The sequence below is a fragment of the Pocillopora verrucosa genome, chromosome 11 (genome assembly GCF_036669915.1).
Source record: "Pocillopora verrucosa isolate sample1 chromosome 11, ASM3666991v2, whole genome shotgun sequence".
NCBI lineage: Eukaryota > Metazoa > Cnidaria > Anthozoa > Scleractinia > Pocilloporidae > Pocillopora > Pocillopora verrucosa.
Genome location: NC_089322.1, coordinates 14,981,255 through 15,007,968, shown reverse-complemented (window position 1 = coordinate 15,007,968; position 26,714 = coordinate 14,981,255). Strand labels below are relative to the sequence as shown.

The 26,714-nt window shown below is 40.8% G+C and overlaps 1 protein-coding gene across 2 annotated transcripts in view; it reads left to right on the top strand.

Moving 5' to 3' along the window:
- The window catches only part of LOC131789901 (protocadherin Fat 4), a 30,062-nt gene that overhangs the window by 375 nt on the left and 2,973 nt on the right, over positions 1-26,714 (top strand). Inside the window, exons 2-33 of one of the 2 annotated variants that reach the window (XM_059107083.2) lie at positions 651-1,308; positions 2,641-2,778; positions 3,261-3,565; positions 3,939-4,200; positions 5,112-5,240; positions 5,842-5,966; positions 6,133-6,293; positions 6,595-7,523; positions 8,013-8,336; positions 8,926-9,040; positions 9,537-9,711; positions 9,942-10,038; positions 10,486-10,800; positions 11,646-12,268; positions 12,808-13,118; positions 13,694-13,931; positions 14,479-15,070; positions 15,511-16,422; positions 17,028-18,113; positions 18,265-18,891; positions 19,654-19,770; positions 20,228-20,439; positions 20,863-20,951; positions 21,116-21,236; positions 21,777-21,972; positions 22,505-22,774; positions 23,013-23,101; positions 23,188-23,389; positions 23,892-24,184; positions 24,798-25,060; positions 25,683-25,816; positions 26,449-26,469. In XM_059107083.2, the coding sequence (XP_058963066.2) occupies positions 942-1,308; positions 2,641-2,778; positions 3,261-3,565; positions 3,939-4,200; positions 5,112-5,240; positions 5,842-5,966; positions 6,133-6,293; positions 6,595-7,523; positions 8,013-8,336; positions 8,926-9,040; positions 9,537-9,711; positions 9,942-10,038; positions 10,486-10,800; positions 11,646-12,268; positions 12,808-13,118; positions 13,694-13,931; positions 14,479-15,070; positions 15,511-16,422; positions 17,028-18,113; positions 18,265-18,891; positions 19,654-19,770; positions 20,228-20,439; positions 20,863-20,951; positions 21,116-21,236; positions 21,777-21,972; positions 22,505-22,774; positions 23,013-23,101; positions 23,188-23,389; positions 23,892-24,184; positions 24,798-25,060; positions 25,683-25,816; positions 26,449-26,469 (9,838 nt within the window). In that variant the 5' untranslated portion in view covers positions 651-941. Of the gene's footprint in view, positions 1-640; positions 1,309-2,640; positions 2,779-3,260; positions 3,566-3,938; positions 4,201-5,111; positions 5,241-5,841; positions 5,967-6,132; positions 6,294-6,594; positions 7,524-8,012; positions 8,337-8,925; positions 9,041-9,536; positions 9,712-9,941; positions 10,039-10,485; positions 10,801-11,645; positions 12,269-12,807; positions 13,119-13,693; positions 13,932-14,478; positions 15,071-15,510; positions 16,423-17,027; positions 18,114-18,264; positions 18,892-19,653; positions 19,771-20,227; positions 20,440-20,862; positions 20,952-21,115; positions 21,237-21,776; positions 21,973-22,504; positions 22,775-23,012; positions 23,102-23,187; positions 23,390-23,891; positions 24,185-24,797; positions 25,061-25,682; positions 25,817-26,448; positions 26,470-26,714 lie in introns of those variants that run through there. The other variant, XM_066174379.1, reaches the window with a different exon arrangement.

Below are 26,714 nucleotides of genomic sequence, written 5' to 3'. Positions count from 1 at the left end.
TCAATTAGATCGCAAAATGTGAAAATTAGCTCTTATTATATAATGTTCGCAAAAACAAACGTTATCCTTAAACAGTCAAAATATCACTTATATTGTCAGAATAATATCGTAAATCTAAAATACAGTATTGCCTCTCGGCAAGGTCGCAAATATTTCATTTTTCATTTCATCTATATGAGATTCCGGAAGCGGCCTCCGAGTTTTCACAGGAATTTCAGGGAGTACCCCCTAAGGGTGATATTGTTTCGCTTCGTCATTTGTGACATTTGCTGTAAATCCTTTGTTTTTCTTCCCTTCAAGTTTGTTGTTGCCTTCATCGAAAAGCGACAACCGGAGGCAATCGGAACTCGAGTTGAAAAGGGGCGTTTGAAAACATGTCGCAACTTGCTCGCTAATCTATTAGCGTGTGATCACGGGATAAAGAAATTGCTGCCCGCGCAGCCACGATCAAAACCTTATATGGGAATTGTCTCTTTTGTATGTAAAACTTGGTCTCTGTTGCCCCTGTGCGTGATTGTTCCCTTCATTTTGCCGATTGTTATGTAATTCTGCATCCATTGGTTTTTTTTTTCTTTTTTCTTTTTTTGTTTTTTTTCCGCTCAAAAAGGATGGGCGTCATAGCGGACTGTTCCACTTTCCTTTTCTCGTAGGCAAGGTTAGCGGAGGCGGTATTGTCCAAAAAAGGAATCCTGGCTGTCTGTTGTAATCAGACACCTCACTGGCGAGTGACCTCAAAATCGTGAACTGCTATATAACATTTCAATTTGGGGGCAGAGCCTTGGTAACAGCTTAGCAGAAAGGAGAATAACATTCATCAAAGGGCACTCCTCACACTGGTTTTTAAAATCGCACGTTGGCGCTTAACGCATCGTTGAATCACCTCTGCCACAGCTATCCAAGACATTTTTAAGTTATTGACTGCTTCGGCCGAGCAGTTACAGATGGCAACGACGATTTTCAAACTCCTGCTGATAACTTATATCAGTGCAGAATTTGTGAACAGTCAACTTCGATCGATTAATCAAGGACAAAGGTACCCTGACGAGGCTGAAATAGAAACATGTGGAAACATCCGCGACATTATTAGACGAAATTCAGCTCGCTTTCGAAAAATCCTCGTCAAGAATACAAACAGTGAGATTAACTTCGCAAACGATGACTGCCGTCGAATGACTGCTCGAGCGAAGAGCAAGCTAGATGTGCTCGGATCTACAGTAAGACGGCAATGGACCAATGTAAAATTGAAAGTTACTTTAGCTTGGACGGACCAAATAATGCCACAAGCGCCGATTTCGCTTCACTATGAAGGTATGACGACATAAACCTTGAAAACTTTATTTTAAACTAAATTAAAATCGATGTGCGGAAAATGAAATCGAGAACAAAATTAATTGATCCTCAATTTCCGTTGAATGTTTATCTGAAAAATTTCGCTCACGAATGTGTTTTCTCTTAAAAATATATTCATAAATTTTATATTCACTAATTCCTAATAGTGCTGTTTCTATTCTTTTCAACTAAATTATTTCACAATGACAACTGCTCAAGAAGGTCATCGGTCCATGAAATTGCTATTTTGGTGAAAGAAGGACAGATCACGAAGATTGTGCAACTTGACCTAAATTTACTTTTCAATCAAGCTCAATAGGTTTCGCTGACACTTTGCCAAACAGAGAATTTTATCTAAGCGAGCTAGTATTCCCCTAATGATCAAATTCTAATATTCTTCATTTACAAATCAGTATGGAAAGGATAAATTAGATGAATTTTATAATCCTGTTAAGCGATCGAATTTTTACTTCTGGGAGAGAAACTTGAGCTTTAACGTAAAGTTAGTTAAATCTCTTGCAACTTTTGTTTTGCATATTCGTGGTCAATCCTTTAATTAAACTGCTTTATTTAGGACATTTTAACAGCGACAAACAATATTACTTCCAGCGTCGATGGAAAAAAAATCGTTTATATTAGTTGACTAAGATAGGAAAACACCAAAAACAGGAAGATGAAGCCAAATGAACGAACTAGTGACGAAGAGTTATGATTTTAATTCGCAGATTACAATGAAAATTTTTGACCTCCTAAGCGACTTTAAAATTGACGTTGGATCATAAGAAAGGTGAAGAAGTTTATAGTCTTCTCAAAAAAAGGAAATTGTTTGACGTATGAGATTCTAGCGCACAGATTTTCAGCTAATTCACAACCATAAGTCCACGATAAAATTCATTAGTTTTCACCCCTGCGGTTCTTTCCGTCCGTCACGTCTCCATAGGCTGATTTTGGATTTTGGCCAGTATCAATCAGCAAACATATAAATAACTCATTCTTCTAATTGAAACTGTGCATAATAGACTTTATTATTAATCTGCTTGATTCATTTCGTTATCAGTTTCAATGACTTGTTTTTTTTATATCTCTATCTTATAGCCTTTTTCAACGAGTCCGCTTCTCTACACATAACACGCAACAGGATTGTACTACAATACCATCTCTTGATTGCGTGACATTTGCAGAGACACTGTCACGCTACCTAAGTTGGGAAGTTTATAGCCTTTATCGCCATCGGTTTAATACAAAGAGGTTTTTATTTATCTTTCGATTCCTCTGTTACTTAAGAAAAAAAAAATTTAATTGATCTTCCAGGACGTGCTGTTCGTCTCCAGACCTCTGATGGTGACACAGGAAAGCTATCCACTTTAGCAGGCCTGGCTGTACAGGCAGGATTTGACTGGGTTCATTACGCAACCAATTCTTACATCCATGCAAGCGTCATTCGAGATGGTGAGCCTTAGTTGCACTTTTTCTCAAGCAAAAATAGACTATTTCGGGATAAATTTATGTCAGACAGAGAGGGAAAATTACAATTTGAATCTTCAGGATAAAAGGGAGATTCTACTGTTCCTAGCAGGTTATCTTTGACAAACTGAAGTAGTTCATCAATTTCTATGCCAATGAACTTCGTGAACAATGTTTCCTTCATAAAAAATGATGCCTGACACTAGCGTGGGACAAAAAAAATATATACATATATATATCTGAGACCCTATCAGAAATCAAACCTCAGATCTACTTATTTCGCGATCCGATGTTGTAACACAGAGTAAACCACTGGAAATTGTTGGTGAGCTGGACAACCAGAGGGTGCGAGCAGTTTTTCGACGAAATCCGTCGAGCCAGTCCAAAAAAAGCATCGTGCGCTTGACTTTATTCGTCAAGCAAACCTGCCAGGGGTTATAACTCTTTTTTTTAATTCTACTTCTCAGTTTGCCAGACATCCGTGGATCTAGCCTTTATACTGGACAGTTCAGGCAGTGTGGGAAGCTATAACTTCCAAAAAATAAAGGACTTTGTGAAAAATGTGGTGGACTTCTTCAACATTGGTTCATCCGGGACACACGTGGCTGTGGTAACATACTCCACCTACACAAAATTGGAATTCAATTTAAAAGCCCATCACACCAAGTCGGCGATCAAGAATGCAGTAGGAAACATAAATTACCGAGGGGGGTGGACATACACTGCAGACGCTTTGGATTATGTACGCAAGAACATTTTCACCACGTCACAAGTGAGTAGACTGGGAAGAATTTCACAACTCCTGAGTCGGTCGATTTTTGTAGTCTTTTGGTAGGATCCATAAGGAAACAAAATCGTCCAAAAAAAATATTTTTAGTCATTTTGAGGGCTCCTTTTCTCAGGATATTTAACTCAACGCTGACAAGGCGATCATTCTTTCGGTTCTCTCAGGAAAAGTTTTTTAATTAAACTGACGTAAAATTAGAGTTCTTATTTCAAGTTTCTGACATCAATGTCATACCTTTAAACAGGATCATTGTGTTGTGCAAGACACAAAGGTCCCTTCCCCTCCACCCCTCCCCCCTTCCCCACTGATCATGTGTTATGTTTGTGGGCAAGACATTTCCCTTCTCCTTGCTTCACAGGGAATGAGACCTGATCAAGGCATCCCTAAAGTGACTGTCTTACTTACCGATGGATATTCCAATGGGCGTGGTGTGAGCGGACCTGCCAATCAACTCCGTAACCATGGAGTAAATATCTTTTCCATCGGTGTCGGTTATAACGTCAATCCTGCAGAGTTGAATACAATAGCTTCTGACCCGGATAGCACTCACGTGTTCCGAATGAGCAGCTTTAACGATCTGTCGGGCTGGGTGGATAAACTTAGTGCAGTGTCATGTGATGGTAAGCTAAGAGACAATTCTTCCATTTTGTAACCCTTAAAAGGATACATGCGCTCAGAAATCATGTAACTTCTCACCCTCTTTAAGAGTTTTATCCCAAATTAGGCCTGACACAGTCTGCATTTTGTGAGATTCGAAAAGTCATTTAACCTCATGAAAATTGTTCTCCTGAGAGTTTGAAATTATATTTGTTTGAGTCGTGGTATCTGAAGGTTTCCCCTACTACGCAACTTTGCTAATACTGGGGTCAGAATGAACGCTGGGACTGGCCAATCCTTAGACTATGACCCTTAGGGGTAACGTGTAACCACTTTTTTCGGATATCTGCACTAACCCGCGGATTGAAAATAAAAGGTTTCCGTTTAAACCATCCGGGATGTCAACGGTCATTATCACATTTTCATACAGATCAATGATCTTCACCATTATGGAAAGAAAAAAGGATTGCAAAAATACAATTTTAATTGATTTTGCGAAGCTTTTTTGGCTTTGCTTCTCACATAACAGTAAAAGAGCTCGAGGCCGCGCGAAACAACATACCTCTTGAGGGATCTGATACAGGGTTGGCCAATCCCAGCATTCATTTGGACGCAGTATTAGCAAAGTCGCGTATTGTAAGTTCGCCTCCGACCACCTTTGCGAGTACGCCTCCTAAAGTGAAAAAAGTTCACCTCCAACTTGACCCCCAGGTTGTTTGAATCATCGGCATCTGGAGATCTCCCCAAATTCCCTCCTTCCTCTCCTTCCTTTCGCACCGGAAACTCTTTTTCTCCTGGAGCAGAACAAGTCCCCTCCCTCCCCCTTCTCCCTTTTCCCTTCTCCCTTTTCCCTTCACCTTTACCAGTTCGCTCCCAAAGTGAGTTAAAAATTCGAGTTGTTTGCGTCAGCACAACCTTGTCTTCTTCATTTCAGAGGGCGCCGCTGTCTCCTCGTGTGACGATACTGTTACCACTGTGGAGAGCGACACGTTTAAATACTTCAGGACCCAATTTAGCACCGTGGCGAATAAAAGAATATCTGTTGAAGTCAGCGACATCGAAGGTCAGTTGCTGTAGGAAACTTTTCAACTGAGGCGTAGATAGACAGCTTAAGGCGGGATTAGCTTTCGATACTTGTAAGGAACTTGTCTTTCTTCCTTTAAAGGGCCAAGCCCTTAACTTGCGGAATTCAAAACTTAAAATCTTAAATGTAGAGGCAACATTTCTTCAGTATCGCTGAAAACTTCACTAAGGTGTCATGAATGTACGCAGTCAGTGTCAATGTTGAGTTATGTTGGGTCACAATTGTTAGTATAGTGCTTTTCTATCTTACTTTGCTATCATCTCTGTGCCTCCTTTAATCTATACGAAGTTTTTCACATCACAAAGGAAGCACTTGTAAAGTCATTTTAGTTTCTGGTTTAGTCCCAAGATCTTGAAGGTTACGCCCTCTTACGATTCTTGAAAAGTTCCCTCGTCTACAACCGAGCGAGGCGTTGTTGAATTATTTGGAAAGAAATACCAAGTTTTTCGGTGTCTAAAGTTATCAATAATTTTGGAAATATTTTTTCGTTTCCATGTGTAATTGCTGATATTTATTCAAACCTGTAGGTGAATTAGTTATTGCTTGAATTGAATGAGTAACCTTTCCTATATCTTCATAGGTATTTCCCATCTTTACGCATCACTAACAAGTTCCAACCCAGGCCCCATGGATCCAGCCTCGTCCAAAAATGAGAGTGATGTCTCACCTCGTGCCATTTCCCTGTCTCTATCCGAATCAAATAAGGTAGGATAAATCACTTACTGTTGTTTGAAATATGACTCATAGCAAAACGAATTCAGGATTTTTTTTCCCGCCACAAACCAACCACGGAGCGTATTGTCTTTATTTATTTGTTGTTCCTTTGTTCTTTTATTTTTTTATTTATTTTTTTATTTTGTTTGGTCTTTAGATCGTTTTCGTTGCAGTTCAAGGCCAGCACTCAAGCAATAAATTTAAATTGTCCATGTGGGATGCTCTCTTCTCGCGTGACACGTACGTTGCAAGTGTAACGGAAGAACAGAATGCACCTGTCACGGTACTGAATGAAAAGCTGTCGCCATACTCCTACACGTAAGTGTGCTCAAAACTGTTATATCACCAGAAACCTTACTTAGTCACTTGATCTTGCATCAGGTCTTTCTTAAACGGTGGATGGTCTGTCCCAAGCGTTCAGTTAGCGAAACAAGGCAAAGTAATAAAGGCGTGAAACGTGGGGGTTTGGGTCTGTCCAAGTTGAGCTTGGCCAGAATATAATCATCTGGAACAGCTAAAGACAGGGTCCAGTGGAGGTTCATGGTTGACGCCCACTGCTACATAGCAGGATCGAAGATAGCCTAATCTAAATTTTGTTTCTATATTGTTTTTATAACAGGCTCAAATACAGCATTACTGAAGGAAATGATGGAAACGTTTTCAGCATCAATTCTAACAGTGGTCTCATAAGAGCGACAAAGAAACTAGACAGAGAGACAAAATCTTCCTACCGTTTGACCGTCCTCGGTCAAAACACTGACAACAGATGCCACAAAGGTCGCGCTGTTGTTCTTGTTAACGTCAAAGACACCAATGATAATTCTCCAAGTTTCCCAGATGCATCATACTCGGCAACTGTACCTGAAGAAAATCCTGCTAATACTTTTGTTACTATGGTTACCGCGACGGATGCCGATACTGGCGTTAACGCGCAGTTGACTTACAGCATTCACTCGGGAAATAACGATAAAAGATTCACGATAAACGACAAAGGCGAAGTTAAGACCACACAAAAGTTGAATTACGAAGAAAAGAGTAGCTACACTCTTGGAATCACTGCCGAAGACGGCGGAAATCCTCCCAAGAGTGATACCACAGTTCTAACAGTAACTGTAGAAGATATCAACGAGCCCCCATATTTCGTGAAAGGTTGCGCGCAAAATAACACATGTAAGTTCTCGGTGAAGGAAAATAACAACCGCAACACGCCACTAGGCTTGATTCAAGCTAGAGACCCAGACGCAGGCTGCAGTTCTTTAACTTACGAAATTGTTACGGAACAGTCCCAAAATTCTAAGGTCTTTGGTATTGATAACAATGGAGAAGTAAAGGTACTTGTAAAATTAGACCGTGAATTGAAGCCGCATTATACAGCAGTGATTACAGTGCAGGACTGTGGTTCGCCAGCGCTGAAAGTTTTAACTCGCATTCAAGTGGAAGTTCTGGACGAAAACGATGAGAGTCCGCGATTCACTTTGAACTCATACAAAGCATCCGTGCAAGAAAACATCGCTGTGGGAAGCACTGTGGTACAAATTTCTGCCATTGGTGAGTCTGTTCTTACTTTTTTTGGATCCTAAGCTGCGTTCTTGGTAAGCGAAGAGATTGCAACACCAGGCATTAAAAACAGTGCAGGTGTTCGATGTAGCAAATATATTTTTCAGCCATATTTATATTTTTCTGAACAGTCTTCACTAATTATCAATTGTAGAAATAATTGCAAATAAACTGCAACTTCCAATTGAGTTTCAAAGAAATCCGGGATTGCTTTGGTTTCACTTTTCCTCGCTTTGTGATTGGTTCAGGTATTCTCAACCAATCAGATGCAAAACTAAAACCAATCACTACTTGGTCGCCCGCGTTTTCCCGCGCTTTAGGCAGTTTGCTTGTTTTTTACTTTGAGTACTCATTGGATCTTTAAAGGTATTTTCTTTTCTTATAATTTCTTTGGTTAAGGTTTCACTCAATCGAAGAGCGCTCTTTCTGTTTTATGTTTTTAGGCTGAAGTCGTGATTTTCTTTAATTTTTGATCTTCAGATGCTGACGCCGGATCCAATGGGGAGTTATCGTACAGTATTATTTCCGGGGATACGAGTGCATTTATGATCGATTCACGCACTGGAACAATTAAGAGCAAAGTTTCGTTCGACAGAGAAAGCAAGGTTTCATATTCGCTTACCGTGCGCGCGAGGGATCATGGGCAAACTCCTCAGGACGGTACCGCGACGGTGGATATTTCGATTCTAGATGTGAATGATAACAAACCGGTCATAACCAACGTACCAGCGACAAAACAAGTTCCTGAAGACAAGAACACTGGGGAGGTGTTATTTGTTGTTACAGCTACTGATCGAGATTTAGGCAAGTTAACTGTTTTGGGTAAACGTTTCACCCGGGCAACGAGTCGTTTATTCGTCTCCTTTCGCTCTTTCTCTTTACACAACGCGGGACTAGACAAAATAAGAACCGCTGAGAAGAAGACAATGAGAGATCGAGACTTGGCCATTTTGAATTTATTTGAAGTTTCAGAGGAATATTCTCAAGACTTAAAAAATGTATAATTGAATTAATGGTATACCTGGTTACAAACAGGTGCCAATGCAAAAATTGTGACGGAAGGAAAATTTTTATTATCTCAAAATTCTCGTCGATTTGTCATGATCGGTCCATGGCAAGGTGGATCCACTTTTAAATAGTGGTATTTGACGAAGTTAACGACTTGAAACTTCCGTACTTGTGCAATCATGCAAACTGTAATCGGTAGACACGACATGCGTATAATTGCAGACACTTGTCACCCTCATTGCAGATGACTCGCAATATTTTTTTCGTATCGAGTAACCTTTGTTCAGAGGGTTTTTCACAAAGATAAATCTTTTTCCAATTGATGTAACTCCACACCGGTCATTTTCTTGCTGTCGTTTTGATTTTTTTATTCGGTCGCTTACAGGTGTGAACGCTGATTTGCGGTATTACATCGAAAAAGGAGACGGACAGAATTTATTCAACCTTGAGGCTAAAACAGGAAGTTTGACTCTCGCTCGAAAACTGGACTATGAAACAAGGTAGGGTTCAAGTTGCATCTACAGCTGTTTCGAGAAAGATTGTCCGAAAAAAATACACGCGAAAACCCCTCAAGGTATTGTGGATAGTTTTTAGGTCGCGAACGGTTCCTTGACCTCAGGATTTCAGAGAAATCCGAGAAAACGTCACAGTAAGGATGAGGTTTCGCGAGTTTGATGAATTTCTACATTCCACTTCTTAAAACTCACCGATTACCAGATACCCAGACTAACTTTCAAGATTGTCGTGTGCACTTGTCCTTTTTTCCGACTTCCTCTCTAAAAACAGTAATATACATACCAGCAGATAATGTAAACTAAAAAGGGAGAGAATACTTTTTATAGAAGTTGCTTTCTAGATTTACTGTCAGCTACAATCGCATCCAGAATTAAACTTCCATAGTCATGATTAAGCATTCTAATCTGTAGTGGATGTCACTGAGTTCACATAAAAAACGACTATGGACACTCTCTTTATATATAATATTTCCCACTGCAGAACGAGCTATACACTGAAAATCCGCGTCACAGATAGAGGAAGTCCACCTCTGTCTTCCTCTGCTGATCTTACAATCTCGGTACGAGACGTGAACGACAACGCCCCGATATTTAGCCTCTCATCGTACAGAGCAACGGTACAAGAAAATAAAGTAAAGGGAACTTCATTCTTCAGGGTAAGATAAAACTAACCACAACTTACTTTTGATATTATCAGCATTTAATGAAATGACTTCGCTCATAACCTTCCTGCGTTTCTGTAGGAAACAGTGACATCATTTCTTTCTCTCTTATTGTTGCAATATCATGACAGGAGTCGGAAATATCACCGCGGAGCAAAAAGGACGAACTTGAATGGAAATATTTGCCATGCCAACAGTTATTAACGGCGTCTATGTATTTTTAGGTAACTGCGACAGACTTAGATTCTGGTTCAAATGGAGCTATAACGTATGCTATTGTCAGCGGCAACAACGGGAACTTTTTTGACATCGATGGAAAAGGTAATAAAACATTTGTTAAAACACCCCCCTCCCACCTCATCCAAGTCATAAACAGATTTTACTTCACTTGATAAGATTTTTAAATTCTGCCATTGTTCCTGAAATTTTGGATGCGCTATTTAGCTGATGCAATCAACTTGCGACTGAATTTCGTTGTATCCAACCAGACCTGAATTTAGTATAAGCAAGAAAGCTGGCGAAAGTCTCCTTCGCAGCAATTTTTTGTGGCTGCAATAAGCTCTCTCTCTCCCCACCTTCTGTTAAAACTAGAACCTCAACCACTTCCGTTTAACGCGATGAAATGTGTAGCCAAGTATTTTTTGACGCGACGTGTAGCTAATGAGAGTCACTCAAATGATACAAGCACGGCTGCTTTTTTCTTTGACATTCTTCGCTATTTTTTAAGTCAGAAACACACCTTTCATTTGTTGGTATTCTTTCTCCTAGGGTATCTTGTGATCAGGAACCCACCTGATTACGAAACCAAAAAGCAGTTCGACTTGATCGTAGAGGCAGTGGACGGCGGAAACCCTGCGAAGTCAGTGACGGTTCCGGTGAAGGTTGTCATAGAAGATGTGAATGACAACAAGCCCCAATTTAATCAGTCCAGCTATAACTTAGTTGTCAGCGAAGACGCAGCAGTGCGTGAGAGGGTCGGAGCAGTCTTTGCTACAGACAAAGACTCAGGGGTAAGAGGCAGGCTGCTGTATACCATAACAGGAGGAAATGTGGGCAATGCCTTCACAATTGATGGAAATACTGGTCAGTATCCCCTTCTTTTATTATATGCTCAACAAAGAATCTCGCTCCTTATTGGTCAGTGACGAATGTGCATTACTGTATCTCTCAGTTAATGCTTGCGATGTGATTGGCCAATTTAGCGGGCCGTAATTTATTGTGCTACCCGCTAAATTCAATAGTTTGTTTGAATTGACATTAATAAATTAATAAACATCTTACCAACCTCTTTTTCCCTGTCCGCACTGCAAGTTACGGACCGAGCTTTTTCCGCTCGCCTCGCGCCTTCGCCATCAATCTAAGCGAACTAAACTCGGTGGGTTCGCAACTTTCAGTACGGACCTCAAACTCGGTTGGTAATAGGTTTATGGGATACTAAAATTTTTTTCAAATGACAAACTATAATACTATTGAATAACTAAAGAAAGATTTTTTAAAGATGGACAAGAATAATACAGTTTGTGAACGACAAATACAAACATGAAAGGGGCAATACCGAGACAAGATGGAATCATTATGGGCAAGATTAACAAGGATTCTAATTGATCAAGAAGAAACTTTCGGGTCGATCCTTTAATCCTTTAAACCCTAAGAGTTAGTAGCATCTAATTTCTCTAAACAATATCATCCTTGAATCACACTTGAAGGCAGTAAGAATAAAGGAAATGATCACCAACTAAAGAATATCTTGATTGTTAAACAAATTCTCTTTGTCCACATCTAAGGAAACGTTTAAAGAAAAGTAGGGAGAATATGCATGCTGATGTTGGGGTGTAAAGGTTTAAGATGCGCAGGTCGTGACCAGTTTATGGTTTGAATAACGGTACAACTTTTGCAAGAAGGTTAATCTTTGTACTATTTGTCTCCAGGTGTCCTTAATGTCCAGTCCATACTCGACAGGGAGACAACTGCATCGTATACTCTGAAAGTAGAAGCACGCGATGGTGGAAATCCTTTCAAAGATACTCTAGTCGACGTCCAAATCACAATTTCAGATGTGAACGACAACGCACCTTTATTTGACAGATCAAAGTACGGTGCGTCTATCAGCGAGGCTGCGCCTTCAGGTGCATCCGTTGTCACGGTGTTAGCTCAAGACAACGACATAGGACTCAACAAGGAGATAACTTATGATATCAAGACTGGAAATGAAGACGGCACGTTTAACTTGGATGGAAGGACTGGATTAATCACTCTCAATCAAACTCTTGATCACGAAAAGAAGGCTGCGTACGCTTTAGTCGTGACAGCAACAGACCACGGGTTTCCTCAGTTGTCGTCATCGGTCGATGTCATGGTAACAGTTGGTGACGTCAATGACAATCCACCCTCCTTTCCACATTCTCTGTACAACTGCACTGTTGCTGAGAACTTGGCCAATGGCGTGGCTGTGTGTTTCGTAACCGCTACTGACCCAGATTCTGGGTTGAATGGCCAATTGTTTTACAGCATAACATCCGGGAACGATGGAAATGCTTTTGTTATAAATACGGTGAGTTTTACACCGCAAACATACACCTTGGTCAGGATCTTTGGTGACTATTTTTGAAATGTAAGCATGTTACTCACCAAAATGGCATTGAGAACGGAAATGCCTATCAGCTTAAGGGCATAATGTTGATATAACTAAATTCTCTCAATTAATTTACGAGGAAATGGCAGTTACTCATTAAATCGTCTGGTTTAAAGAGTAAAAATGTTTTCATTCCATGTCTCTCTCTTTCCAACATTTCATTATTGGCTCATGCAGAGTACTTCCAGTCCTGGTCCTGGTTGTTGAAAGGGCGGACAGTAGCATCCACTGGATAATCTTTACCCGGTGGATAGCGCAGTACTTTTTGTTAACATTCGTCAGTTGGATAGTGTCACCTGCCTTTTAAACAATTGGGCCCTGATGTTTTGCAACCGTTTTCCCTGGGTTTGCAATCTTTTTCCCTGAATTAGCTTCCCTGGGTTTAAGTTAACACTGCTTACTAACGAGCACGGACGGAGAAATCCCAAAGTGTAATACTTGCATCTTTATTTTGACAGGCCACTGGGGAGATCACAACCAAGCGCACTTTAGATAGAGAATCTATCGCTGTATATAACTTGACAGTGAAAGCAGAGGATGGAAAAAATAGCCGAAGCATCACATCCTTAAGCGATACCACGTCCGTTCTAGTTTACATTATGGATGAGAATGATAACGGGCCAATCTTTGACCAGCCCTCTTACACATTCCACGTGTTGGAAAATGCAACGATATCTCAATTAGTAGGACAAGTGGGAGCAAAAGATGAAGACGCAGGACTCAATGGAAAATTAACGTACAGTATATCGGCTGGAAACTCTGGGGACAGGTAAGATTTGTGAAGATGTGAAGATTACGTGACAGATTGACTGACTATCTGAGCGGTGACTAACCGAATACTAACCTGGGTCGGGTTTTTCAAAACTGGATCACGATAACCCAGGATTAGTTTGAAATTTGATTTCATATCTGAAAGCTTCAAAGAAATTTCAGGGTAATTTATTTTTTTTCTATAATTTGATGATTGGATATTCTTAAAAGGAGAGAAAATTTTATCCAAAAAAGGCTTTTGAGGAAAGAAATAATGAAACCTGGATTAAAATGTAATCTTGGGTTAGAGTTAATCGGCCTTCGAACAACTGGACCCAGATGACTAACCGACTGATATACGCTAACTTACTGAATGATTTACTAACTCTCCGTTAAACCTATTGATTGACTGATTGGTTTTCTGATGGATGACTGATTGATAAATAACTTGGTAGTTTTCGAATTATGGAGAGGATCCTTTTCCTGAGATGATTTTGCCACATTAGATTTTTGAAACAAGAACAACATTGATCCAGTTCCGTTATTCAGTGCTCATCTAACGTTCTGTTATTTCTTTTGTCGTTCCACTACTAGCTTTAAAATCGATCCCGCGTCAGGTGTGCTTACCGTCAACTCAGGACTAGACCGGGAAACTAAGGCTCAGTTCGCATTAACAGTGGTAGCGAAGGACTCTGGGTCACCCTCGCTCTCAGCCAGTGTCGTTGTCACGGTGATAATAGATGACGTCAATGATAATCCACCAATGTTCAGTCAGTCGATATTTTATGGTAGCATAAGGGAAGATGCCTCCACTGGTTCAACAGTATTGAAGGTAAGTACTTCTCTCTTCTTTCTTTCATTGTTTATCTTTGATTTTACTGGTTGTATTTTTGGTGAGCTACAGTGCGATGCTTTTATTCATTTTTATGTTGCTGCATGCTAATTTTACAACTGTTGTTGCTTCCTAAGGCAAGGGGTTTTAATAATTTTTCCATTAGCGGCTGCTTATGGGGTGATCGGAGGCAGTGCCCGGAAGGGGGGCCTCAGACGATACCCAAGTACAAGAGCCTGATCGCAGGCTAAACAGACGGCGGTAGACTGGAGATAAGCGGCATTTGTTTAAACCGCTGTCCAGATAGATAAGAATGATCAATTAATGTCACCATAAAGGAAATTTTGATCGTGCTTAAGATGTGAACAGTTTCAAATGACAAAACAGAACGCTAGAGTATAATATACGGAGAGCGTGAGGGAATTCCTCCAGAGCCTAGCAAAGCGTGATAAAGAAATTAAGTGAAAGATCCACGAATTGAGGCTTCCACCATACTATCCTACCGGTCGAAGAAAGTTCACTTAGACTTTCGTAAATCATTTCACAGGTTGAAGCAAAAGATGACGATGAAGGGCCAAACGGTCAACTACAATTCGATTTGCAAGGAAAAGGCAGTAGAAATTTCAGTATTGATTCGCGTGGCTTCATACACACTTCCACACCTTTGGATTACGAGAAGACGAGCTCCTATATCCTGACTGTCATCGCAAGGGATAGTGGATCTCCTGCGCAAACCGCGTCTGCGAAAGTTAACATCACCATCGTCAACGTGGACGACAACGTTCCTGTATTCGAGACGTCCTCGGCACCGACGAAGGTCCGCGAAGACGTTGCTATAGGAACTCGAGTTGTGCGCTTGAATGCTACGGACGCCGACGGAAATGATTTAACATTTCACATAATAGGCGGTAATGTGGGTGGTGCTTTTGCTATACAGAATTCCACTGGACTGGTAACAGTTGCGACGAAGCTTGATCGCGAAAACGTTGCGAAGTACCATTTGGCGGTGCGTGCGACCGATACAAGTGGAAAGTTCGTGAATAACAATGCAACAATTGAGGTGATGGACGTGAATGATAACGCACCAAAATTCACCAGTCCCAGCTATTCTAAAGATATAATGGAGAACTTAGCACCAGGTATGAAATTTCTAATACATATTATTTCGTTTAGAGAACGCGTGACTTTTTCTCTGGGCTCTCCTGGAAAGGCCAAGGAGGTTTGGGCAGGATATTTAAAGAAATTCTTAATTGCGTTGTTTTTGCTTTACCTCACCTTGTGATTTGTCGTTGAAAACCTGCGCTATCTTATTCAAAACTACCTCCCCTCCCTTACACCCCCAATCAGCTTTGCTTTGACTCATTATCGCCGCTCTGTGATAAACACCCTTTGTGACTTCTTTGATATTTGCTCTCTATATAACCGATTGAAATATGCTTCATTATTTACATTTGTATTTGTACGTAAACTTTTGCCCTCTTCAAGCACACATTTTTAACGAATTACTTGGTATAGGGAGGGAGATGACAGATGTCATCACATTTAAATTGCAATTTTTTTCTCTTTCTGTGTCTATCAGGTCAACTGGTTGCTACCGTTGAGGCAACAGACAAAGATATTGGTGACAATGCTATTATCAGCTACAAGATAACCTCCGGCGAAAGCAACAAGTTCACAATCGATTCTAAAACTGGTGTTATAACAACATCTGAGAAGCTAGACCGTGAAGTAGCGTCTTCGTATCGATTGGTCATCACGGCCAAAGATCAGGGAAAACCTTCTCTTTCTTCCACCACTACTGTGTCGGTAACAGTCCTCGATGAAAACGATAACTCACCGGAATTCTCGAAACCTTTCTACCAAGCGTCTGTACTCGAAAACACCGCCCTTACAACAAACGTATTGCACGTGATGGCCACAGATCTTGACGATGGCTCCAACGGTCTGGTGACTTTTTCCGTTTTGTCTGGAAATACCAATGATGCGTTTAAGATAGATAACTCAACAGGCTTTTTATCTGTTAATCAAAATTTGGACAGAGAGGCTGTCGCCTTCTACAGTTTATACATCAGTGCTTCTGATAACGCCCCAAACCCTAAGCGTAACTTTGTTCGAGTTAATTTCACCGTTTTGGACAAGAACGACAACAGCCCAGTATTTGTCAATGTGGAGAATTTTACAGTTGTAGAAAATGTGCCGATTGGTGCCAACGTGGGTTTAGTCTCTGCAACAGACGCCGATGCTGGAAGTAATGGTGAAATCAGGTTTTCAATTGTCAAAGGCAACGATGATAATGCTTTCCGTATAGATCCTGTTTCTGGTCAAGTAAAGGTGAATGGCAAAATCGACCGAGAGAAAACTGATCGATACACCCTGACTGTAATGGCGTCTGACCAAGGAAAAACATCCATGAAAACCACGCAGAATTTCTATGTGACGGTGGAAGACCAAAATGACAACCCACCTAAATTTGACGCAAACGTTTTTGAAGGTTTGTAAAATTTTGTCCTTTAAACAGTATTCATTCGTTGTCATACTTCTCAAGCCAAAGGCCTATAGTTCGGTTAACCCTTTTAAACTCCCATGAGTGACCAAGACAGAATTTCCTCCTACAGTATCAATACAATATCAACCAGAAAAGTGATGAGAATAAAGAAAAATATTAATTAGGGGATTATTAGTTGATCCAATACCAAATTCTCCAGATTAACATCACAAGAACTACATGACAGACAGTAAGGAGAATTACTAGTGAGATCGTGGGAGTTAAAAGTTAAGGTATCGGTCATTATGTGTCGCCTGGTGAGTTGAAAAGGAGATCAAATGGTTCTCATGGGGGGACGGAGGGAGGATCAGTGATAACTGAGTATAAGGAAGGACCACAGAAAATTGACTGCTGATAAACTGCCGTGGGGGGGGTCATGTCATATGAATATCACAGAGCCTTATTGGGGGATTAGTGAACTCAACTAAGATCCTTCGACCGCCCATAAACGATAAATAACGATCTTTTCATAAGTGCAATATATACATGTACCTGCACAATGTTTTTTTGTGTGTTATAATGAGAAATGTTCTTTTATTGTCTCCTTGTAGGTACTGTCGAAGAGAATGCTGCTAAAGTTGTCGACGTCGTTCAGGTGAAAGCAACGGATGCCGATGTGGGATCCAATGCAGACATCACCTACCGAATCACGGGAGGCAATTCAGAATCATTCTTTGCCATAAACATTAGCGCTGGCATCATCAGCACCACTGCGCAACTGGATTTCGAAAAAACACCGGCATTTAACTTAACTGTTTCTGCTTCGGATTCCAAGTTCACAACCTTTGTCAGCGTGGTCATTGAAGTGGTTAATGAAAACGATAATGATCCTTCGTTCCCACGGCCGATGTACTACGCAAACGTCGCAGAAAATTCTGCTGTGGTTACCTCCGTAGTGACAGTCATTGCTTCTGATGTCGATCCGTTCGGTCAGCTCACCTACTCCATCGAATCTGTTCAACCTGGTAACCATAGTGATGCTTTTAGTATAGACTTAACCTCTGGTCTAATTTCAACCGCTGACGTGCTGGACAGAGAAATGATTGACAGCTATGTCATCACTGTCAAGGCAACGGACGGAGGAAAACCATCTCGTCACGGTTTTACATCAGTCATGGTTAATGTAACTGATACAAATGACAATCCTCCCGTTTTCAACAGTAGCTCAGTAACCGCTGTTATTTCTGAAGCATCACCTGTTTCTACCTTTGTTACAAAAATTACCGCCACCGACTTAGACTCTGGAAGCAATGCTGAAATATCTTACAGCATAATTTCAGGAAATGAAATGTCAGCTTTTGTTATTTCTCCAAATACTGGTATTATAACAACCAATATGAAACTCGACAGAGAAAATATTTCAAACTACGCCCTTATTTGTCGAGCTACCGATCGTGGAAACAATCCCTTGTATTCCATGTCACTCATTGTTCACGTGACTGTATCAGATGTGAATGACAACGCACCCATATTTGATCAATCAGTGTACATGGTGAATGTGACCGAAGATGTTTCATCCGGGACTGTAGTAGAAGAGATGCACGCTGTGGATAAGGACGCCGGGCTCAACGGAATTGTTAGTTACCGCATCACGGCCGGAAATGACGATGGTACTTTTGATATCGGAAATGGAACTGGTGAGTGAATGTTTCTTTAGTTGGTGAACATCTCCTTTATTCTTAATGTGTGATTCAGGGATGATTTTGTAGGGAGGAATTAGATGCTAAGATGCTAGTTACTTTTAGGGGCTAAAGGGTTTACTTCCATTTTGTTTGGACTTTCTTTCAGGTGTTGTGACAGTTTCTGGAAAAGTTGATCGGGAGAAGCAAGATTCTCACACATTAACTATCACAGCAAGTGATTCTGGCGATCCAAAACAGAGCTCCTCTGTACAACTGCTGATCAAAGTGACTGATGTGAACGATAATGCACCACTCTTCAATACTTCCTCTCTTCAAGGCGCAGTCTTAGAGAACTCTCCCGCCGGAACTTCCGTCATGCGCGTTATGGCTACGGATGCCGACGTCGGAGAGAACGCCCAACTGATGTTTAACTTCACTTCAAAGGTCTACGCGGATCTTTTCGCCATCGACTCTACCAGTGGGGAGATCACTGCGTTGAAATCACTCGATCGCGAAAAGCAAGATCTTTACAAGTTGAAAATTAGTGTAAGCGATCACGGAGACCCGCGATTATCCTCATCCGCTGACGTCACGATCACTGTCCTTGATGTGGATGACAACTGTCCGAAGTTTGTACCCGCAGAGTATAATGTGACAATTAGTGAGAATTTGCCATTCAATCAGAGCATTGTTCAAGTGACGGCTACTGATGCAGATGTGAAGGATAATGAAAAGATGTTGTATGCAATTTGGCAAGGAAATGAAGGAGGGGCTTTTACAATCGATAGACAGGGTATGGTAATTTATGATAAGATAGAAATAATTCATGTCCTGTAAACGTTCAGTCAAGTAACACAGTGGTCAAACGTTAGGCATGCGCGAGGGAATCAGTTCTGGCAGGCAACGCACGAGTTTCCCTCGCAAAATTTCAGAGGGAAACAAGAAACAACCCCCTTTTCGCAAAATAAGTGAAAGAAAATTGACGTGTTAATAGAAATTTCATAATAGGGGGAAAAAAGTATGGAAATGGAACCCAGAGCTTATTCAAGTACAGTATACTGCAGATTTACCATTCTGTTTTGAGTTTTGCCAAAAAAGTTGTACGCTTTTACAACACCGTAATTTACTAGCCTGAGAGGTTGTTTGTAACTCGTGTGAGAAAACTTGTTTCTGACAGCCTGAAAGCACGCCAGCTAGTCATCTAACGTACGTATATACGCAGACGTTTTACCGCTGTGTCCTATGAGTTGAAGTAGATTTAAATGAAACGTGATTATTAAATGAAGTCTAACGATGGTAAATTACTGATTTAGGACTACTGAAAATTAGAGACTGTGCGAGAATTTAGGTATCACACTGGTTATTCAGCTGTGAACTTCGAAAGTAGCAAATATTAAAAACATAATTCCCCTGCTGAAAAAGCACTATGCAATGGTGATGGCTAGAACTGCTGACATCTTGTTTATCATCCGTTTACTGCGTGATTTTCGTTAGCTGTAAAAAAATTTTTTTTTATACCTCAATTACCTTTAAAGCCACCTTTTCTCTGTCTCAGGATTCGTAAGAGTTAGCTCCGCCGGAGTTGACCGAGAAGTTTCACCTACTTTCCAATTGGTGATCCGGGCAGGTCGTGCCGACTGTGGTATCAACAACACCGGCGATGGAAACACGGGTAAGAAATACCAATGAAAACCCTGTTTAAGGAAAGGCCAAAGAGGGTTCAGAGTCAAATTTGAATTTTTTACAGCTGCTTTTTGTATCTCTGAATATCTCAACCTCTTTGTGGTTTGTTTTCTGACTTTGCCATAGTTTGATGAATTGGCAACAGAATTTCGTGTAGTTCAATTTTCTGTAATTAACGCGGAACTAAACAGAAACAATCTCTCGCTTCGCTGTCGCCCGATTTTGGGAATCACTTGTACGACTGTAGACTCCAATCAGTACTCCAATGGGTCCTATCACCATTAATGATATCGACTAGATCCCTTTAGTTGGATTGCTATCGAACACTTATGCATGGATCAATAACGAAACAACTTTTCAATACCGATGTTTTCACAGCCAAACTGTGGATGCAGACTTCAAGAGCAACCTCTCATAGATATTATTTTTCCTTTGATTTCCAACAGCCGAAGGAGGACCAGACGACAGATTAGCTGCTACAGCCATCGTCAACCTTATTGTAACCGATCAAAATGACAACGCTCCTCGCTTTGCTCGCCCCAACTATGAATTCCCCCTCAGCAGCCTCAATGATACGAATATTGGCCGAGTTCAGGCGATTGATGAGGATCTTGATTCAGGCGGAGTCGTGAAATTCCGACTTTTACAACAGATTGAGGTGAGTTCAGGTATCTCAAAGCTATGCTACAAAGGAACGCATGGCCGCCGGAGTGAAGATGTTTTGCACAGATCTTCCTCTTGGACGTTACACATAAAAGCATAAAATCAATCCACTCAACCTCTTGTAACAGAATGAAACACATACTTCTACTTCTACTAAAACTAACAACTACTATTACTACCATTACTATTACTATTACTATTACTACTACTACCACTACGGCCTCTACGGTTATATTTCAGGTACGAGCAAAGAAGGGAAGCCTCTGAATTAAGAACTGCCGAGTAAATTTGTCAAAATAGCAAAACTGTTTTATATTCCATTGCAATTTTGACAAAAAGTATGATCTTGTCATTGGTCTAAATATTTACTTGACATGTGAACTTAACGCGACACAACCTCCTCTACTTTCAATTATAGGTGGAGAGAAAGTGGAAAGTGACGGTACAGGCGTATGATATGGGTACCCCGAGTCTTAACAACTCTATTGATGTCCTTGTTACCTCAAGGTACGATAAGTTATCCTAATCGTTTTATTATTTTTCTTTAAGTATCAATTTTAAATGTGGAAAAATCTTCCCCTAAGCAACTGAAACCGGGATACCCTCCGACATAACGAGCTTTGTAGCGTGTAAGCTGTCATTGCCTTAACTTCACTTGTCTTCTCTTACAGGATCACTTGTCAAGCTATGGTTTTTAAAGTCACCGAGGATGGTATGATACAGGCAGACACTTTGTGTAATTTTGTTGAGATTCCAACGACAGCAAAGCGTCTTGTGGGCGATAAACATCAAGTAAATATATTTCAAACTCTTATTATTTTAAGAGGTTTTAAACTTAGTTTTCATTTCTCTTGAATATACTTACCAGCGATTTTAGATGCAAACAGATGAAAACATGGTCAGTACAGGTGGGTAAAGGTTAGGAAAGCCGACGGACCAGAACAAAAGTAAATTTATTTGAGAGCCAATGAGAAGTTAACGCATTGAGCGTGGGAAAAGTGAGTGATTCACTCGCCGCGACAGGTATTAACATTGCAACTGATTGGTTGAGAAAAAGATGCGAGTTTTTTTAACCAATCACAGGACGTAGTGGAATAAAATCTGTGCTTTCCAAGAATACCGCTTTCGATGCTTGTTTCAGAAAATCATTCCAACGTAAATTGGATTTTTAAAAAGTTCCATGGTCATGTAGATATTAATGCTGTTTGGAGCTTCCATTGTCATCAAACGATCGATAGGGAGGCTTCCATAAAAGTCTGGTTCTTGCTTCCCTAGAGACTCATGTTTCTTTGTTTACTTGTTTTAATGTTTACCGTGCAACTGTTTCTATAGATGAAATGCTCAGCAAAGGGTAACACTCTTCCCCAGTACCGCTGGATGAAGGACGGTCGATTTGTGTCAAACTGGGATGATCTTGGCGACTACGTCATTGAACATGTGACCGAGGAGGACGAAGGCAGCTATACGTGCCTGGCCACGAGCTCAGCTGGCTTGATACAGTCCAGTGTTGCTTATATGACAGTGAATGGTAAGATGGTTTTCTCTTGTTCATTTCCAATTAGTCAGTTAGTGTGTTAAGACGAGTTAAGTTTGCTCACTTTCAGTAAGTTAGTGGGTCAATCAAGTCAGTTACCCAATCAGTTGGTCGGTCAGCTAGCCTGTAACTCATTCATTCAGTCTGTCTGTTGGTCCATCTAACTGTCTGTCTGTCTGTCAGCCTGACTGTCTTTCTATCTGTACGTTTATTTGTTAGCCTGATTGTCTTTCTGTCTGTCTGTCTGTCTATCTGTCAGTCTGTTTGTCAGTCAGTCAGATACTCAGTCGGTCAGTCAGTCAATCATCAGTTAATCGTAAAGTCTGGCTGTTGAGGTACAGGTAGTCCTAAAAAATACTGTTTTCACGTCATTACCAGAGTTAATTGATCAAACAATGATCAACTAACCTAATTGTCATTTAGGAACAACTGAGGCGACCGCTGAACGAACGCTCCAATAAAGTAGGTCTGCAATGCGTAAGCAGACCATGCCATCTCAACTAATTCATTTTTCTGTGATCAATAGACCCACCAAAGATTGTGGCGCATCCACAAAACAGCAGTGTAGAGCTGGGTGGTACAGTGACACTAGCGTGTAGTGCCACTGGAGATCCTCTACCTGAACTTCAATGGTACAAGGACAATATCCCAATGGTGGAAACTAACGAGATTGATCCATTCAAGCCGGAACTCGTGCTTAAGGATGCGCTTGCACAAGATGAGGCGCGATATTTCTGCGAAGCTAGGAACGTGGCTGGTAAAGTGAGGTCTGACTGGGCAACGCTCAAGGTGTTTGGTGAGTACCTGAAGTAAAAAGATGTTCCTAGTCTGTGTAACTGCGCCTGCCTAAGCCTTACGTGAAGATTAAAAATTGTTAAGGGAGTGGGAGGGTAACTTTTGAGGGATTATCGTCTCATCCAGGAGAATTTCCAACACTTCTAGTCGCTTACCGAATAATGAATGAGGGGTGCGATATAAGGCATTATTTTTTTTTTCTGAAAGGTAGCTTTGTTGCATTTTTGATCCATTTTCAGGTAAGAAGGCACTTGTCTCTATGACACTCTCGGTGACAAATCCGAACCAAGAAGGAACCTGCCAGATGTTCGACAAGAAAGCGTTTCAAGTAAGCCGTGATTCACTTGAAAATTGATTCTATTGATCTCAGGATTCAGTTCTGCCTCATCTAACTTCGTTGATTTGTATTTCCAGCAACTCCTCAGCAAGGCTTTGAAGGCCAATGTGGAAGTAGTCGGCTTTTCAGCGCCCAACCGGTGTGAAGAACATCCATGTAATTCCAACCCGTGTAAAAATGGCGCCGTCTGCTCCAAACAAGGCCCTCAGTATGACTGTTTATGTAGACCGGGATGGACTGGGGACCACTGTGAGCTGGATGTTGATGAATGCAGTGGAGGTAAGCTTGGGAACCAATAAATGAAGTCTCGTTGTAGTCAAGGTGAAATTGATAGTCGTAATCTGTCACTCTAGCTAAATTCTGAAATTTAGGGGCTTTTTTTGGCCTGCTTTCGACTCTTAAGTATTTAATTCTAAACATTACAGCAGAGCCACATGGCAATGGTTTTGTTAACGACTGAAAACGATAAACTTTGATAAATTTACGCCTTGACCTATAAGAGTGACTGGCATCTAATTTCTCCATACAACAACACCCCTGAATCAAACATCATGGTTATGAGAGTACAGGAAATGACCACCCACACAAGAGTCTCTTATTCTATAACAAACTCTCTTTGTCATTACTATAGGTGACGAATAGAGAGCAGTTTGGAGAATATTTAAACAACTGAATTTTCGAGATGTGAAAAGCTCGACTTAGTTTCATTTACAATTGGAGGACTTTTGGAAAGCCATGTATAAGTAGCATACTGAATGAAATTTTTGTCTGTCCCGTTTAGATCCTTGCTTTTCTAATGGTGCATGCACAAATACAGCTGGCTCGTACAACTGCAACTGTACATCGGCGAAGACAGGCAAAAACTGTGAACTGGAAAAGAAAGCATGTGAAGGTAATCCGTGTAATGGCTCCAAGATCTGTGCGTTGTCTGAACGCGCTCTTCATGGATATCAGTGCGTTGACAAGGAGCTGGAAATGGTTATGGTGTTATCCGTGGGTCAACGAGGAAGTCTATTTGATCTTGAAAAACAAGTCGAGAATATTATCCGGTCTGCACCGAACAACGTGAATGAGGTGAGTTGGAGGGTACTTCGATCGATTGACGTAACAGCAAAACCAAAGTAATCGGCCTATCAGATCAAAGAAAAATCTCGCAGAAAACCAATTAGAGCTCAGACTAAAAATAAGGTAATTGGTTGAAGCATAAACAAACGCCACTGCCCAGGTCTCGTTCTAGGTCTTGCGCTCTATTGGTCCTGAGAAGGTGGAACAAGTTTTTCTGGAGCCATCACAGGTCGAAGTTAGACAAAACCAATAATAGCTTTCTGACAATTAATGTTGAATTGCCATAAAGTGATAAGAAATGAAAACGTAAAAGAGAAGAAACAAATAAATTTATCATTTAATTTTCCTCGTGTAAAATATAAATGCTTGTTTCTCATCTCATTCGTGATCACATCTGTAGGGGGGGAGGGGGGAAGTTAACTTTTCGATAAAATGTGCACTTGCCCCTTGCATATGACTTTATAGCTTCATGGGTTGAGACGCCGTTGGATTAAAAAACTGGTCTTTCTCCATTTCCTTATCGTCCGCAGGTTAAACATTGATTTACAGGAAACTCCCTGATATATTTTCAATCCTAACTCATTTATTCATTTCCATCTATTTCTTTATTTGTCCTCAAAAGAGTGTGAATGCCAGGCGACTCCGTAGGGCTGGTGTTGAATTGGACTATGGCGCATGCTCTGTCCGTGTCACTAAATACCAAGAAGGCAAGGTTCATTTTGTGCTACTGTGTCCACCGGAAATGAAGCCACTTGAGCCGCAAAGTGCACAGCGGTTTGTTTGTGGCTTGTTATTTGATGCTGGTCGTTCGACATCTTGTGGTGGAAGTGATTCGATGAAGACGCCGATTCCACCAACAACCACCCCGCCGATGGCGCCAATGGAGTAAGTCGCGTTTAATCAATAATTTTGCAAGGTTATTCTTTTAAAATAGAAGACTCGCGTCATATCCTTCCAATTTATTAACCGCTGGCTTGAAGAAGTGATGAACATGTAATTCCCTTCACAAGCGCAATATCTTATCCAGCAGTTTTAAAATTAAGAAACCCATAATTTTTAATCAAAATTATGATCAGATTCCTCCATAGGAAAGAAAAATCCTCCAAATGTGCCCTCTCCTAAAGTGTGACACGGATCCGAATCCCGACGAAGCCTAGATTTGTCTTTTAGGCTTTTTTTTCTGGAATTGCTTAAATTGAGGATCATTGCTTGTCTTCAATTAAAAAAGTGTTATGTTGCGTCGCATGATAACCAGCGAATCATTTACCATTTCTGAAAATCTGACATTTCGAGAAGAATAAGGGGGGCGAGGGTGTTTAAATTTACATTCACCCGTAGACACTTTGTTTGGCCACACCCATGGTCACGCTGATGTGACGTGACGTCTCGTGAAAGATACGATGAGCCTTCTGCAATTTTAACAGCAACACAAATCAAAGTAAAAATTAAAAATTAAAAAAGTCAAGAGGAAAACACTAACCCTTGATAACCTGTTTCCTTTCTATAGAGTCAAGCTTGAGCTCTTTGCCCGCGACGAGTCTGGTAACGATTTAAACTCCGCAGAAGTGATCGATATGATAAACAGTGGGAAAATGGAGGAGTTGGAACAAAATGGTTTTAAAATTGAAAAAGCTACAGCTAGTGAGTATCATTATTCTGTTCGTGCTCAATGAGAGGAACAGGGGGAGGATTTTGGTTGTCATAATAAAATTTACCTTATTTAGTCCCCCCTTTATGCTTTGTTGACGACGGCTAGTACCCCTTCCGTTTCCCCTGAAAACTATGTGACTCACACCCAAACCCCTTCCCCCAGTGATTGCATATGTCTCGCAGCTGTTGAGCTTTGAAACACTGTGGAACTAAGCTGTGCGAAATCATTTCGGGTTTGTCCCTTGAGCAGGTAGAATCCGCTTCCTGTTGAACATAGCATAATTTGTTTTGACGTCAATTTTTTGGGTGATTATTACAGGCGACAAGCGGTAAGGGTCTGGTCATCAGGTGTCACCTGCAGGGAGGGGGTCGGAGGAAATTGATTGTCGCGAATAAAATCTACATAGGGCTCTCTAATATTCTTAAGATCCCAACAGATTTTCTATAGTGCCCCTTTACACTCTGTTGGCGACGACTGATCCCCTCATCCGCTCCCCCTGAAAACCAAGCGATCTCCCACGAAGTTCTTCCCACAAATTTTTGATCACATCATAACGTAATCTTGTACGTAAAGATTTCACTTCCTTGATAACTAATTGAATGTGTTCCTTTATCTTTTTTAGGCTACACGGAACCTTCTAAAGGTAAATATGCCGATTATTGAATGATATAACATTAAAAGCTTAGTCAATATAATATTTCTTATCAACTTCTTCCCTTTGGGTTCCGCGGTCGATTTTGAAAATGGCAGCGGATCACCTTTTTTAAAACGACCGAGAAAATCCTGGGGACTAGGTTGTTCGCTGGTAGGCTGAATGCAATTTCTAATTCATCTAGGGATAGCCATCAAGATCCAATTTTGGAAAACAATATTTGTTGGACTGCAATT